We start from the raw sequence: 15,409 nt of genomic DNA on the forward strand, positions 1-15,409 counted from the left end.
AGATGTTTAGTGAATCTCTTATCTAGCTAATATATTCAATAAAAGTGCATATGCATATATAGTCTACATATTTTAATACATGTTTGTAGATGAATTATTGTAAATATGTTTCCATTTTAAATGTATACATTACCAACCACCTGTGAGTGCCTTGGAGAAAAGAAGAAAAGACCCTTGTCTTGGATCGGAAGTGATATTCCTCAATAGATGTTCAGTATTGATAGTGATGGGATCAAAAGGCACTTAGGAACTTTTTGACCTAGGAACTAAAGATCCTATGGCATATCCCACTGACCCAAAGGGGACACGGACAGACAAGAGAAAGGAGACAAGGACATACTGGGGTCCCATGCATCTCTAGGCATAGATTAGTAGCTTTCTTCCTAGGGAGGTGACTGGTAGATCAGCCTATAACCAAACACTTCACTCAGAGGTTATATTTACACAGCCCATTAGTAATTTTTTTAAATACTTTTGACACTCATTAGACTCATAATCGTCCACTGGAGCTACTCTATAACAAGAGATAAACACTCCATTCTAAAGGATGAATAATAATTAGGTACTGCTTGGCACTGTGCTCTTTACAGGTCTAATTTTAGAGCATAATTAATCCTGCTGAAACTGCATAAGATAAGTGAAATATTTATGCAGCTGTGTTAATTCATGTATTTACTCCTAGAGAGACATTCAGAATTGGACATGGCTTTCCGGGAAGATTATCTTAAGATGCCCCCTGGAGCAACATCATTTTCTCTCCCATGTCTTTGCTTCCAGATGGCCTCTGAAGAAGAAACTGAATAGACACATCTCCCAACCCCAGCAGTGTGAGTGGGATCCAGGACATAAACTCTATAAGAACCCAATGCTCTATATGTGAACATCTCAAGCTAGACACAAACTATCTATAAGAACCCAATGCTCTGTATATAAGAACCCAATGCTCTATATGTGAACATCTCAAGCTAGACACAAACTATCTATAAGAACCCAATGCTCTGTATATAAGAATCCAATGCTCTATATGTGAGCATCTCAAGTCAGAACATAGACTATCTATAAGAACCCAGTGTTCTATGTGTGAGCATATCAAGCCAGGACATAAACTATCATCTATAAGAACCCCATGCTCTACATGTGAGCATCTCGAGCCAGGGCATAAACTATCTATAAAAACACAATGCTTGCCAGGTGGTGGTGGTGCACGCTTTTAATTCCAATACTCAGGAGGCAGAGGCAGGTGGATCTCTGAGTTCAAGGCCAGCCTGGTCTACAAGAGCTAGTTACGGGTCAGCTAGGACTGTTACACAGAGAACCCATCTCAGAAAAACCATGAATAAAAGAACAAAAAACCCCACAATGCTCTCTACATGTGAGCATCTTGAGCAAGACATAAACTATAAAAACCTAATGCTCTATACATAAGCATCTAGAGCAGGAAATAAACTATTTGTAAGAACGCAATGCTTGCGAGCATCTCAAACCAAGACAAAAACTAACTATAAGAACCCAATGCTCTGTATGTAAGCATCTAGAGCCAGGACATAAATTGTAAAAACTCATTGCTCTATAAATAAGCATCTCGAAATGCTGCAAGGAAGATGATTCCTTGTTCAGTACCACCAGGTTGTTTCTGGGATGTAACCTAACTGTATTATTGCTAATATATCACTGACTGAGCTTCACTGAACATAAACATCATACACGGATGGTGATGGTAGATGAGGGAAAAGATGCTGAGGAGATGATGATGGTGATGATTGTGGAGGTAGAAACAAAGGTGATGAACATGGTGATTATAGTGATGCCAATGGTGATGGTGATTATGGGAACCAATGGTCCCATGATGCTTGTGTTTCTGATCATAATTCTGGGAGTAGATGAGGGTGGCAATGCGAATGATGATGGGGGGTGTGGTGATCATAATTATTTGGAGGCTGATGATGTTGATGGTAGCAATGTGGTGATAATAGGGGTGAAAGTGTTGGTGATTATGCTGCTGGTGCTGAGGCAATTAGAATTATGACAATGGTGATGGTGAGGATGATGATGATAGTGTTGATACTGGTGTTATTGTTAATGAAGATGGTGGGGAGTACTGGTGGTGATAATGATGCGGACATTGGTGGTTGATGATGCCAGTGGTGGTAGCGATGATGGCAACGTTAAAGAAGAATATTCTGGCTATACTGACTGTGATGATTATATTATAAAAACTGATGATGATTACAATGACAATAGAGAGGATGGAGATGACAGCTTTTGTTTTTAAAGCATATTATGTTGCAGGTTGTGTGCTAAGCTAAGATCTTTACTGTACCCCCTTATTTCATTTTCCCAGCTTATCATGTAAATATATCTGTATCTATACACAAATAAGTAACTGGGGATAAGAGGTAATTTTACAGAAGCATTTGTAAGAGCAAACACAGATTTAGTTCAGATATGCACTGAGTCACTTTTTCCTGGAGCGCCTATTAACATCAAGGGACCAATCAATCAACTTTGTCAGACATCTTAGGAAATAAAAAGAATGGGATTTCGGCTTAACTGGATGCTTTCTAGATTAAATTCCCTGAAGTAGAGCTATCATCACAGACAAAGGAGTCACAAGCCTCATGAACTTCAGCTTCCGCCTTTGTGAAGTAGGAATGAAGCGGTTGTTCTGAGGTAAACTAAAAGAATATCCATATGATCAAGCTTGCTGACTGGCAAACCCTGTTCTCTACAGATGCCAGCAGTTTCACAACAGATGCTAGAGGAGAGGCAATGGTGAACAGGGATAGGTGAGAGCTCCATCATTCGACAGACACCAATCACATTCAAGCATTTCCTGTCAAATGAAATATACCCTGACACCAAGCACTCATCCATACATGTCTTTATACACTCAATCCTTCGTTGATCAACTGCCTGTTATATTCAGGATTCTGTGGGGATGAGGTCAGCCTGTGAAGAGGAATGGAGAAATTGTCACCAAAGCTCCAGAGTTATCACAGTGTCACTCCCCTCATCCTTAAGAAACATATGTCCAATATGTTGGGCTTGGGGTTTGCCATCTTCCCTGTTTTGGATAAAAGAATATTAGAAGACAATCACAGAATCAAGCAGAACCATCACATATCCATACACATCAAAGTGCTTCATTTGGGAAGAAAATACCTTCTTTAAGGTGACTAGTAACAACCTGCTTGAAGCCCTGAAGCCCATAACCAACATGCATGTAGCAGAGGCCACACACTTGACTCACTGACTTCATCTCCATCAAACTCAACCAACCCTGAATCTGGGCTTGTCCACTCCATTTGCACCCCTATCAGAAGAGTAAAGGCATCTTGCTGTGTGCCTCTGGGATGTCACAGCAATAGCAAACCAACACAGCCACAAATCACAGCTACACAGCACAGAACATGACCAGTGATCCGAGGAAGAAGCAAATGCCCTACAGGGAATCCTGAGAACCAGATGGCCTTATTTGAGAGGTAAATATAAAACACATTTAGAATGTTTGATAACACTGTAAAAATTAAGGATTTAATTCTGTGAGCCAAGAAAGAAGGAAAGCTACAAATAATTATAAACTCCACTCGAACCCACACCAACATGTGCATAAACCTTTGCTCATTTCAATATCACGTTTGCCTACTATGGTTGCTGTGTTTTATCCTCTCGGCTATAGAGAACATGGCACAGTCTGTAATCTATCTGACTATAGCCTCCTTTCATTTCTGAGTGGGGCTCCTAACCCAAATCCTGAGCTTTTGTGTCTCGCACTGAGGGAGTACCAGCCTGTGCTCTAAGCCTGCATTCTATTTCCTGTCTTTGCATCAGCCACTCAGACAGAAACTATGGCGCAGAGGGCTGACATTCAAAGCCATCTCATCATGCTAAGAGATGTGGTGAGATCACCAGCTGCTGTGGTAGATGTGAAATGTACACGGCATGCTCATGTATATCAACCCGGGGGCCCCATATGTTAACACTGTTTGGGGAGGTTGTGAGTCTTCTAGACAGTGGGACTTTGCTGCAGGAAGTGAGTCACTAGAGCACTCTACATCCTGGTCCCTCTCTGCTTCCTGTGTGTAGAGCAATGTGCCCAGTCTCCGAATTCTGCTGCCATGATGGCCCCTAAGCTGCTTATTGTCTGATGTTTGATTACAACAGTGAGAAAAGTTATGAAGACAGCAGACACAACAGAGAAGGGCAGGCCAAAGGAAATACAGTGTAGGCCCAGGTAGCCCACTGGGCAGTGTGGATGAAAATTGCCCCAATCTCATTAGACTGTAAACCTGTGAGAGGAGGGACTGCAGTGAGTTTGCATGTTGAGCAGCAGAAGAAGGAATGCTTTTGGAAACCATGGGGGTCTTCCTTTTCTAGAGACTTCCTTTTGTATTCTTCCAAAAGAGATTGAGAACCACCACGTTAGTGGAACCTGACTAGCTCGGCAATTCATAGGTCCAGAGAAGTCTTCCTTTAATCCAAAACCCATGAAGAATGCGTCCCTACTTTGGCATGTAGGGAACAGACATCAGGATTTAGAGAGTATGCTGGTTAATTCTGCTAACTAGATTCTGCCTAGAATCACCAGAGAAGAGGGTTTCAGCTGAAGAATCATCTTGATCAGTTGTCCTGTGGGCATGCCTGTATGGGGTTTTCCTGATTGTTAACTAAGGTCGGAAGACTCACCCAAGAACGTGAGTAGTACTATTTCATGAATACAGCCCTGAGCTCTGCAAAGTGGAGAAAACTGGCTTAGCATATGCAACCTGCAAGCCAGGATGGAATATCCTCTCTCTGCTCTTTGATGTAACTGGCTCCTTGAGCTCCTGTTTAGTTCCCCCAGTGATGAACTGTAATGTGGAATAGTGAGTCAAATAAGCCTGATCCTCCTTTATATTGCTTTCGGTCATAGTGTTTTTCATCCCAGCAACAGAAATGGAGCTGGAATGTTATGGTTTGGATCTTAAATGCCCCCAGCCCCCCAAAGTCTTCCCTTGAATGCTTGGATTTTTATGTGACGGTTTTCTGAGACAGGCATTCTGGAAAGTGTTTGATCCTAACAATAGCTCATCAACCCATTTACAGATCCATACATTAATGGAGTACTGGGAGATGACGGAAAACTTAAGACAGGATGCCTGTTGGAGGAACTGGGTCACAGGAGACGTGCCCTTGAGGGCTGCACACTGCCCTACCCCCATTGCCACAGCTCGATCATCATAGGCTCAGCAGCTTTCCTCACAATACACCATTCTACCACAGGCCGACAAGTGTCTGGACCATAGAAGGAAACCTCAGAAACCACAAGACAAAGCAATCTTTTTCTCCTTTATGTTGCTTATTCTAGGTATTTTGTCATAGCAATGAAAAACTGACTCACGCTGCAGTTGGGTTCAATAATATGGTGTGCAGCAATGGTCCCAAACCAGGCCTAGATTTGGGATCACAAAAATCTGCATTCTGTAGCACAAGAAGACTGGCCTGGGTGTTTGAAGGGATTTGCTGACATTCTTCATTCTGAGCCTTACCTTGTCAAGTACAAGGTTCCGTGAGGTCTTACTTACCATCACCAACAAACTGCAGCAGAGCCAGGTCAATCTGCCTCTTCCAGGGTGAGCCCTTCTGGAGGGCAATTCCGTAGCCCGTGGTGGCAAAGATGTACCCACTCCCAATGGTCACCAGTTTACAGCCTTCATCCCTCCCAGCCTTGTAATTCAAGACGGCTGCATCATAGATGAAAGCATCCAACTTCCTGAAATGACAAGACACCAGGGAGTCATAGGGTGGCTAGGTGCTATCTCAAGGCCCTGCTCTCCCAGCCAACACCAGCACCTCACACAGAGGAGAGGGTGACTCATGGTTGCTCCAGTCCCTTGTCATAAAAGGATCTATTTTTAATGAGGAGATAAAAGCAAGAACCTTTCCTTTTCAACTTACAAGAGGCAGCTAAATTAAGACACGAAGAATCCATATACCCAAGTGAGTAAACAGGCAGGTTTTCTGTTTGCTAAGTGTTTGTCCTTAGCACTTCCCAGCAGTGGGGAAATGGTGGCCTGTTTAAAAGGTTTGCCTCAGAACACCAGAAACCTCCAAGGGGCAGTAGAACTAGGTGGTGGCATGCAAGCAGTGAGGAGGAATTAATCAGGAATGAGGCCTTGGATTTAAAGACTAGCACAAACACATTTGCTGTTTATGTTACAAAATCATTATACGGTAACATTTAAGCACTCAAGTCACATAGAAATTTATTTAAATGATTAAAATTATATAAGCAATTAAATAAGTAAGTTATAAAACTCTATAACCCATAATCTGTTAACTATGAGGTGACCTCTATCAGCACATTGATGGGTAGTCTTCTGAGGTTTGTATATGTACACACACACACACACACGTCTTTTATGTAAAGACAAGATGAATAGTTGAGGTTTTGTGAACCATATAATCTTGGGTGAAACTGTAATTTTGCTGTGGTGGGGTGTTATGGATTAATTATCCCTCTTTCCATGAAAAAAAATAGTTGAAGTCCCAACTCTAAGCATGCGGTCTGTTTCAAAATACAGTCATTGTGGCTGTAACCGGTTAAAGATAAGGTCATACTGAGTGGGTCCCTAATCTCTCTCTTTCTGTCTCTCTGTCTCTCTTTCTCTCTGTCTCTCTGTCTCTCTGTGTCTCTCTCTGTGTGTCTGTGTGTCTGTGTGTCTGTCTGTCTGTCTGTCTGTCTCTCTCTCTCTCTCTCTCTCACACACACACACACACACACACACACACACAGAGCTAGGAGCCCGTGAACAATGAGACCCCTAAAACAGCAACTTCCACCTCACTAGCAGAGGTAGCACAGACCTGCCAACACCCCAATACCAAACTCTAAACCTTTATAACTTTAAGGCAGCAAATTTCTGTTGTTTAACTCTGTAGTTTAGGCTACTTCCTTGGGGTAACCCAAGAAACCACAGAGTTCCCAAGCAATCAGTATGAACGAGCTCAGTTCATTCTTTCCAGGGCCTGGCTGTCCATCCACTGTAGTTTACCCCCCTTATTTCATCTTCCCAAATGTATGGTACCAAGCTACATCACAGAGTGCTTTCTTTTCTCATTTCATACCTGCAAGCATATCTCCATATCAATAAAAAGTGTTTTCTTCTTATAAGTTCACTTTTATTGCAATATTGCATCAAATCACCATGCAGTACAAAACTGGGACCACAACCATCACTTCAGAAGTCCTGTGTGACACCCCCACACTCACCATTTACCAATGACAGGTATCAGGGCATCTTATGAATGACATGGCTGAACCCAATAATTACCTAGAATCATATTAGTGAGTATACTCTTAATTTCAAAAATTTGACGTTATCTGAAAGGGCCAAAACTACCACCCTGGAGTTCAGGAATGGATGTTTCCATTTTAAAACAAGTAGGAAAACAACATCAGAGATTTTTCAGCTTCTGCCACAGTCTCCACCTCATTGTCTCTCTCTTTCTAACGAGGAAACATAAAACATTCAAGCAAAGAGAAATAAAAGTGGCAGCAGAAGATGTAGTGGTCTGCACTCTGTCAGAGGCAGCTGCCGGAGGGCTCCCAGTGGGAACACAACTCCTCGCCGGCTTTAGAGGTGTGTTCATCATTTCCGTTTTTTTTCTGCTTCCATTATGGTTTTGTAATCATTACAGGTGAGGCAATGCTAAGGGGCTTATCTAACTTAAAGAAAGACTCCAAAACTTTTATTCCAAACACTAGGTATTAATCTCTGGTCATACTCAAAAGAGACCAGAGCATCCAATCATCATCATCATCATCATCATCAGCAGCAGCAGCAGCAGCAGCAGCAGCAGCAGCAGCAGCAGCAGCAGCAGCAGCAGCAGCAAGAAGCTGAGTGTGGCCAGTGATACAGGCAAACCAGAGCTGCCTATAGAAGCAGGCACAGCCTTTCTGAAACGTCAGCTACATGGGAATGGTAGGAACAATGGGTGGAGAGCTAGAAAAGACATGAGGTCACAGGAACTCCCTGCATTGGTGGCTTCTTGTACAACACTTGCATAAGACTGGCCTATCAACATTTCCTCACAGGGGGATGGAAATTTATATACCTCAGTAATGTAGTTACTGGTCAAGTAAATGTTCATTTACCCAACCCATGTTCAAGCAAGCAGCCCTTAATCAAATGCAGTGGGTCACAGGAAAAGGCATGGAAACAGGAGGAGCTTGCTAAAAGGAAGAATGGAGTTCAGGAGAGAAGAGGATAGGGACTAAGGAAGGATAATGAGGGATATAATTAATTAAAGACTATATATGTGTATATACACATATATGATTTTTAATATACATATATGTATATGGAAAAAAGAAAAGGTTCAATGCCATTCATAGTGTAGTACCAGAGCACTAGATAGATAGATAGATAGATAGATAGATAGATAGATAGATAGATAGATAGATAGATAAGACATGTGAGTTCTAGGCTGGGCTTGGATGAAGGCATGACCTCAGGGTGAATAGACATATTTGAGTCCTAGGCTGGAACTCGATGAAGGCATAGCCTCGGGAAAGCCACTTCTTCCTTTTGGATAGTGGGCATCTCAGCTGTGAGGTGAGGGGGTCATGGTGTTCTGCTGAGATTCTGGGGCATCCTAGGATTCTGGAAGTCACCCCCGTGACTCTCAAAGGGAAGTCTGATATGGGATACCGTATCTGTGGTGTTTCTCCTCTTTATGAAGCTGAGGTACTTGCAATGTCAACACGTCACATACCACAGTTGCCATGGAGATACTGAGAACCTTGGTTTTATAAAGACTTTTTAAGTCTCAGAAAACTCCCTCAGTTCCTCAAGAAATAACCATAAACACACATCTACAGACTTACATGTATACAGAACGGTCCAGCCGTCAGGCAATCTATTGCTATCCCAGGCATCTGGCATCTCATCCTACCCTCACTCCCCTCTAATACACTATTGGGATGGAAATCAAAAGATAAGCCTGGCAATCATGCAAGAGCTGTTCAACAGCAGCTTCAGTTGGTATTGTCAGGACCGAGCACAGAAATGTACAAATTGGTTCCATATTTTATGACACATGTTCTGCTGAGCAACAGCCAGATGAAAAGATAGGAAAATGGCAGGAAGATTTATGGCAGGGATATGGTTGGTCCTGACAAAAGCAGGTATACACTTCATGGCTGAAGGGGCAAAGGAACATATCCTCAGGGCTGCAGCCACAGGGAGCCACAGATAGAGCCTGTTCTTTCTGGTCCACTCTGATCCTGGGGCCACAACCCAGCCCTGCTAACACAAGCAGTACTCACATTAGAAACTGGGGCTGCAGGAAGTAGACCTGTGTGTGTCTGTCTCTGTCTCTGTCTCTCTCTGTCTCTCTGTCTCTCTGTCTCTGTCTTTCTCTGTCTCTCTCTCTCTCTCTCTCTCTCTCTCTCTCTCTCTCTCTCTCTCTCTCTCTCTCTCTCTCTCTCTCTCTCTCTCTCACACACACACACACACACACACACACACACACACACAGGTGCTCCCAGACCACTGGGGTCTAGACACAAATGGACACAGACACCTGCATGTTCAAAACAATATTCTTGGTCCCAGAGAGATGGCTCAATGGGTAAGAACACTTTCTGTACTAACATAAAGACCCAAGTTTAAATCCTCAGTAGCACATAAAAAGCCAGGTATGTCTACATATGTACCTATAGCCCCAGCACTGCGGAGGAAAGGGACAAGAGGGTCACTGGGGAATGTTGGCTGCCAATTATCTCCAGGCTCAGAGGAGACCCTGTCTCAATGAAATAAGATGGAGAGTAATAAAGCAGGACACACAAATGTCCTTCTCTGATTACTGCACATGCATGTACACACACAGCACACACACGCACGTGCAAACACCACACACATACACCATACACAGACACCACACATACTCTTTCTTGTATACAGAAAGCAAAAGCAAACCCAGGGCCACCGTTTGCCCGCAGCACTTGGAATGTGTCAGTCACCTTGAGACATCACAGTTGCCCAGGAGACAGGTGACATCATTCTCTTCTTTTCTCTTTTGTCTACAAGCATAGAAGCTTCTGGAAAGCTAAGACAGTCTTGGGTGCAACCTGGTAGTCCATATTCTGCACTACAGCACTCCCTGGAAGAGCACTGTGTGTGGGAGCTCTGTGCAGCCATGCAAATGTCCTTCTCTGTGGTCTCCTGTGTGTGTGTGTGGGGGGGGGGAATAGATGGCCTTCGAACTGCACTTAAAGCAGCCAGCCAGGGAACTGAGTTTGCAATTCCATTGAACTGCACTGATTCAGATATTTATAAAATGGCTCAATATGGCTGAGTGCCGCAGGAATGGATAATATCCAACAGACATCCTGTCATAGGCAAGGAGAAAGCTGGGTAGCCAGACTCTGGGCTCTCCTCTTTGCTCACACTCCAAAACTTTTACTTGTTTTCTGTTTCCAATCAAAAACAGTACTGTCGTTAAAAGAAAAAAAACCTTACATCGGCACCGTGCTAGAAAATGATCTTTGTAAGCTGGAGGCTTTGGATGCTGCACCTGTATTTCTGAGACTCGTGTTTTGTTTTGTTGTGCGTTGGGTTGGTTTTTTTCTCTCTGAAAAAAGGAGCTGACGGTATCTGCCCTCAGAGGGCTGTTGGGAACAAAGTGATGTTATGTAAGTAAAGCCCATGCAATGGCCAGCTTATAGCAAATGCTTAAAATGCATAAATGCACTCAGCTAAATTCAGTTTATGGTGAAAGGCCCCACAAATTTTATGCACCCTCTGTAATAAGTCCATTTCCAAATACTTTGCCTGAGTTGTCTTCTTTTATCTATTCCCATTATTATTTTTCTAATCATGTACAAATAGACCCTTTTTTTTGAAAGGCTACAACAGCCAAGGCTCTCGGTGTGCAAGGATGAGTGAATTCTCTTGTTGGGTGTGTTGCTAGTTGTCTGATTAGGAAGCTGAGGCAGTGAGTGGGCACTGGGCTGGAGATCATCACCCAACTTCTAAGCATCCAAAGCCAGATTGGGTTATGGAGAATGCCAAGGCCACAGAGCCCTTAGGACTTAATGACTAGGAGGGGACAGTTCTTTGGACTATTCAGGAAATTCAGATTATGATTTAACACTGTAAACCAAGCCAGATACAAAAGAAAAAGCAGGGATGGGCAAAGCAGTAAGAGTTTAAAGACATCTGGTGCGTGATTCAGCTTTCATCTGTTCCCCAGCAGACACTCAGCATGCAGGTCTGGAGATACCTGCGTGGAACACTCTTCTTGGATTTAATCTATCCTAATCGCTTGGGTAGCTATTTGCTGATGGACACAAACTCTTTTTAGAAACAAATGTTGATGAAGAAAATGAGAGCCCACAAAGGTCTGAGGATTTCAGCTCTGACCACAGGAGACAAGAGTGATGGATCTGGCTGCAGCTGGGTAATTGGCAGTGCTGAGATCTGACCGGCACAGAGCAAAGGCCAGCCCCGGAGGCCTCCATCCTTCAGAACTAACCATCCACCTGAAAGCACAGGCCTCTCAGAGAAGGGAACCCGGCTATTTGTGTTCTCTACATCTTCAAGAGGAAATCATCCCCTCACCTCTTTAGTTGAGTGTTTCTTCCATTGCATGGTGGAGGCTCAAAGGTCAGGGTCTGCCTGGGATAAGGACAGAGTCCTGCCTGACACCTGCCTGGAGTGGGGACCATGTCCTATCTGTCACCCTGAGGTCAACACCGCCTGTTTTGAGAAGTTCCACCCCTTCTGTGGCATGTGAATTGACACTCTTGCTTCTCAACATAGAAGCTGAAACCCGAAACAAAACCCCCTACACACACACATGCACGCACACACACACACACACACACACACACACACACACACGCGCGCGCGCACACACACACACACCAGACATCACAGAATCTGTGTAGAGTGTAACACTCTCTCTGTTACCAGCAGTCCTCAAGGAACACAAATGGTTAAAAATGATGGTAATCCCCAAGAAGAGGGGGAAACCAAACCTGGTTTACATTTGCAAGGAAGCAAAGTGAGGAGGGACTCTCACAGCTGCCATTTGAGCCTGCTGACCTCCTGCTGGAAGTTTGACAGCTCTGGAGAGCTCTAAAGTCTTCACAGGTATGTAAATCTGACCTCATCACATTGGTAGTCCAATATGCTCATATCATACAACGCCATTGAAAGGTTGCTCTTAGCCCCAGACTATTTGTTTGAGAATCTGATTCCCCATACTCCAGTGAAGACTGCACCCCATCACTGAAGCGTGCGTCCTTTCTGGGAATGGGATTTGTGTTGCCAGGCAGCCTGATATTTCCTAATCAAAAGCTTCCGGTTTTAGCTCATCATCTTATGCATGTTTTCAGATGCTCTCTGGGGGTCTCAGCACATTAAAGGCTAATTATATAGTTAAAGTTAATTATTCATTCATTAACATTCAAGAAGCCTTTAACAAGACAGTGACTTGTTCTGATGAATTAATAAAAATAGAGCGTGTGTGCGTGTGTGTGTCTCTCTCTCTCTCTCTCTCTGTGTGTGTGTGTGTGTGTTTGGAGGACTAGTCTCAAGTGTTATGAAAACAGAAACATCTCTTTGATGATAACCAAATGCATTTTTTTAGGTCATGTCAAAGTTTTGCTAGAGAAATGAAGAGGACAGCACTTCAGCTGGGGCGATGACTCAGTGGGTAAAACACTTGTTATGCAAGCACGAGGACCTGAGTTCAAATGGCAGGATCCACGTGAAACAGTGACACAGTACTCACTGCTGAAATTCTAGTTTTCTGACGTTGAGATGGTGGGCAGACACAGGAAAATCTCTAGATGCTCATGAGTCAGATATCCTGGTGTATGTGGTGGCACATGCACACACACACACACACACACACACACACACACACACACACACCACCTTCAACCAACCACAGTCTTCATCACACAGCTCTGGCAATGGACCTCTCTGAGCCTTGGTCTTCCCATCTGTAAGATGGGTAAGTGATCCTTCTCCTGTAGTACTGGATGTTGGATAGGTAAAATGGGAAGAAAGGTGTTTTGTAATCACAGATCCTGATGAAACTTGGGGGACTGGAAAGGTAAGTTTTGTATAAGAAAAAATAGGTGCATGGGTCATAAGCAAGCACCACACACACAGGGTTGTTGGCAGAGGGCACATGTAGTTCCAGAAGGTACTTCCGAGGCTTGACCTTTGCATGTGTTTACTAGGAATGAGACAGTCAACCTATACCACCCTCAACCAGCTGGTCTACAACTGGCTTAAGAAAAGAACTTAGGCTCAATTTCTTCCAAACATTTTTCAAACATTTATTTATCTACCCATTTCTTTAACTATTTTATATCTATTTATTGAATTTATTTATTGTGTGGTATGTGTGTGTGTTTACACATGTGTACACCTGAGCATCATGTTAAAATATAAAATAATAGGAATGAGTTAACTTGAGATGTAAGAGTTAATAAGAAGCCCGAGTTAATAGGTTGAACAGTGTTTTAATTAATACAGTTTCTGCATAATTAACTCAGGTCTGGGAAGCCAGGAATGAACAGCCAGCCTCTGCCTACAAAATGGCACCAATGAACAAATGTTTGGGGCTGATGTTTGCCATGCTCTTCGGGTCTGGATGTTTGTGTGCCCACTTGGGGTCAGGAGGAAATAGCTGAGACCATGGTCTGCAGCTCAGCACTCCCTACCTGGGCAAATGGCTGGGATTGGGTCTACTAGGAGTGGCACAGGCAGGAGAGCATGGTGGATTCCCGCCACCATACACAGAGATATTTCCAAGCTGTGCAGTGCACTGCATGGCAGATTTAGCTTTTACTCAGATAAAAAGGATTAATATGCTGCACAGTGCTACCCCAGAGTTGAGGTGGTTGAGGATGGCTTCCAGTAAACAGTCTCAGAGGCATTGAACAGATGCCCACCATGTTGAACTGAGAGGAGCCAAAAGGTAAAGCAGACTTAATCCTAGCCATGCCACTTAGCTTTTCAAGATCACTCTTAATTACAGATACACACAATAAAGACAATTCAGAATGGAAAGACCTCTAAATGGGTCACAGTGTTGAATAAATATACGTAGGCTTGGGAGAGAGAAGAAAAGAGTAAAGAGACAGTAAAAGTAATATAAAAGAGTTCAGACAGTCATAAATTAAAGGAATAAAGATAATAAAATATTAAACTTGTAGAAAAAGTAATAGAGTAAGAAAAATAAGCCATGTAAAGATGGAAAATACACAGAGAGTCTGGATTATGTATATTATTGTGCTTTCTTTGAATTTTTTGACTGTGAAGGAGCTAAGTACAGAGAGACATTTCATTGTATGGGCTTGGTATAGGAGGTACTTCTGTCATTGTGTTGCTTTAATTGGTTAATAAGAAGAAACTGCTTTGGGCTGTTGATAGGGCAGAATTTAGGTAGGTGGGGGAAAACTAAATGGCATGCTGGGAGAAAGAAGGCAGAGTCAGGGAGAGATGCCATGGATCTACGAGAGTCAGATGCTGGGAATATTACCCATTAAGCCACTGCCATGTGGTGATACATAGATTAATAGAAGTGGGTTAAATTAAGATGTAAGAATTAGCCAATAAGAAACTAGAGCTAATGGTCCAAGCAGTGATTTAATTATACAGTTTCTGTGTGGTTATTTCGGGACTAACTAACTAGGTGGCCGGGATGAACAAGTGGCCCTCCTTGCAACATAGGCTGCTAAGTTAAGCAAACATAAAAGTATCTTGATTCAGAATTTGAGTGTAAGAATTGTTGCTTTGGAAAGAGGTTCTGCTTTGTTTCCACAGAGGATGAGAACCTATAGATTCCTTCCTGACTAATGTGGTTTGAAAGGATCAAGACCTCCTAAAAGGTCTCCACGAACTGCAAAATTACTTCACCCAACAAAAAGCAGGAAGCAGTTTTGGAAAAATAAACTACAACCCAAATTCCCAAATACTGTTTATAAATGTTTGCTTTAATTTATGCTATAAAGATGAATACTTTGCACTGGTATGGACCTTGGTCTATTGATAAAAATCTAAGGTCAATTTTGTTATATGTATATTTCTGCTCTTGATTAAGGTATTGTATTTGTACAGCCTCATTTAAAATGTAATGTATAATTAAGAAATACAGATTAATAAATAGTTATCTATCATAGTCAAGCTTATAGTCATGTTAGTTAGGTTTCCTAGATGTACAGAGGTATATTTCAGATGGATAGTTATTCTTCAGACCTTTCAAAGGCTAACAGAATATGGTGTTTAAAATGTTTAAGAACTTAGGACTTTTTATGATAATGAGACACATCTGCTCCTGGCAGCACCAAATCCACTTCAAGAGGATGATGGATATCAAAGAGGCTCCTTATGAAGTCTGTTAG

General features: G+C 42.7%; 1 protein-coding gene across 2 annotated transcripts in view; it reads right to left on the reverse strand.

The window, feature by feature from the left end:
• Grin2a (glutamate ionotropic receptor NMDA type subunit 2A) overlaps window positions 1-15,409 on the reverse strand; it is a 430,207-nt gene that overhangs the window by 35,084 nt on the left and 379,714 nt on the right. For both annotated transcript variants that reach the window (XM_038327930.1, XM_038327931.1), the window contains exon 10: window positions 5,565-5,752. In XM_038327930.1, coding sequence (XP_038183858.1) covers window positions 5,565-5,752 — 188 coding nt within the window. The remainder of the gene's footprint in view (window positions 1-5,564; window positions 5,753-15,409) is intronic.

The sequence above is a fragment of the Arvicola amphibius genome, chromosome 4, assembly GCF_903992535.2.
Source record: "Arvicola amphibius chromosome 4, mArvAmp1.2, whole genome shotgun sequence".
In the NCBI taxonomy this organism is placed as follows: domain Eukaryota; kingdom Metazoa; phylum Chordata; class Mammalia; order Rodentia; family Cricetidae; genus Arvicola; species Arvicola amphibius.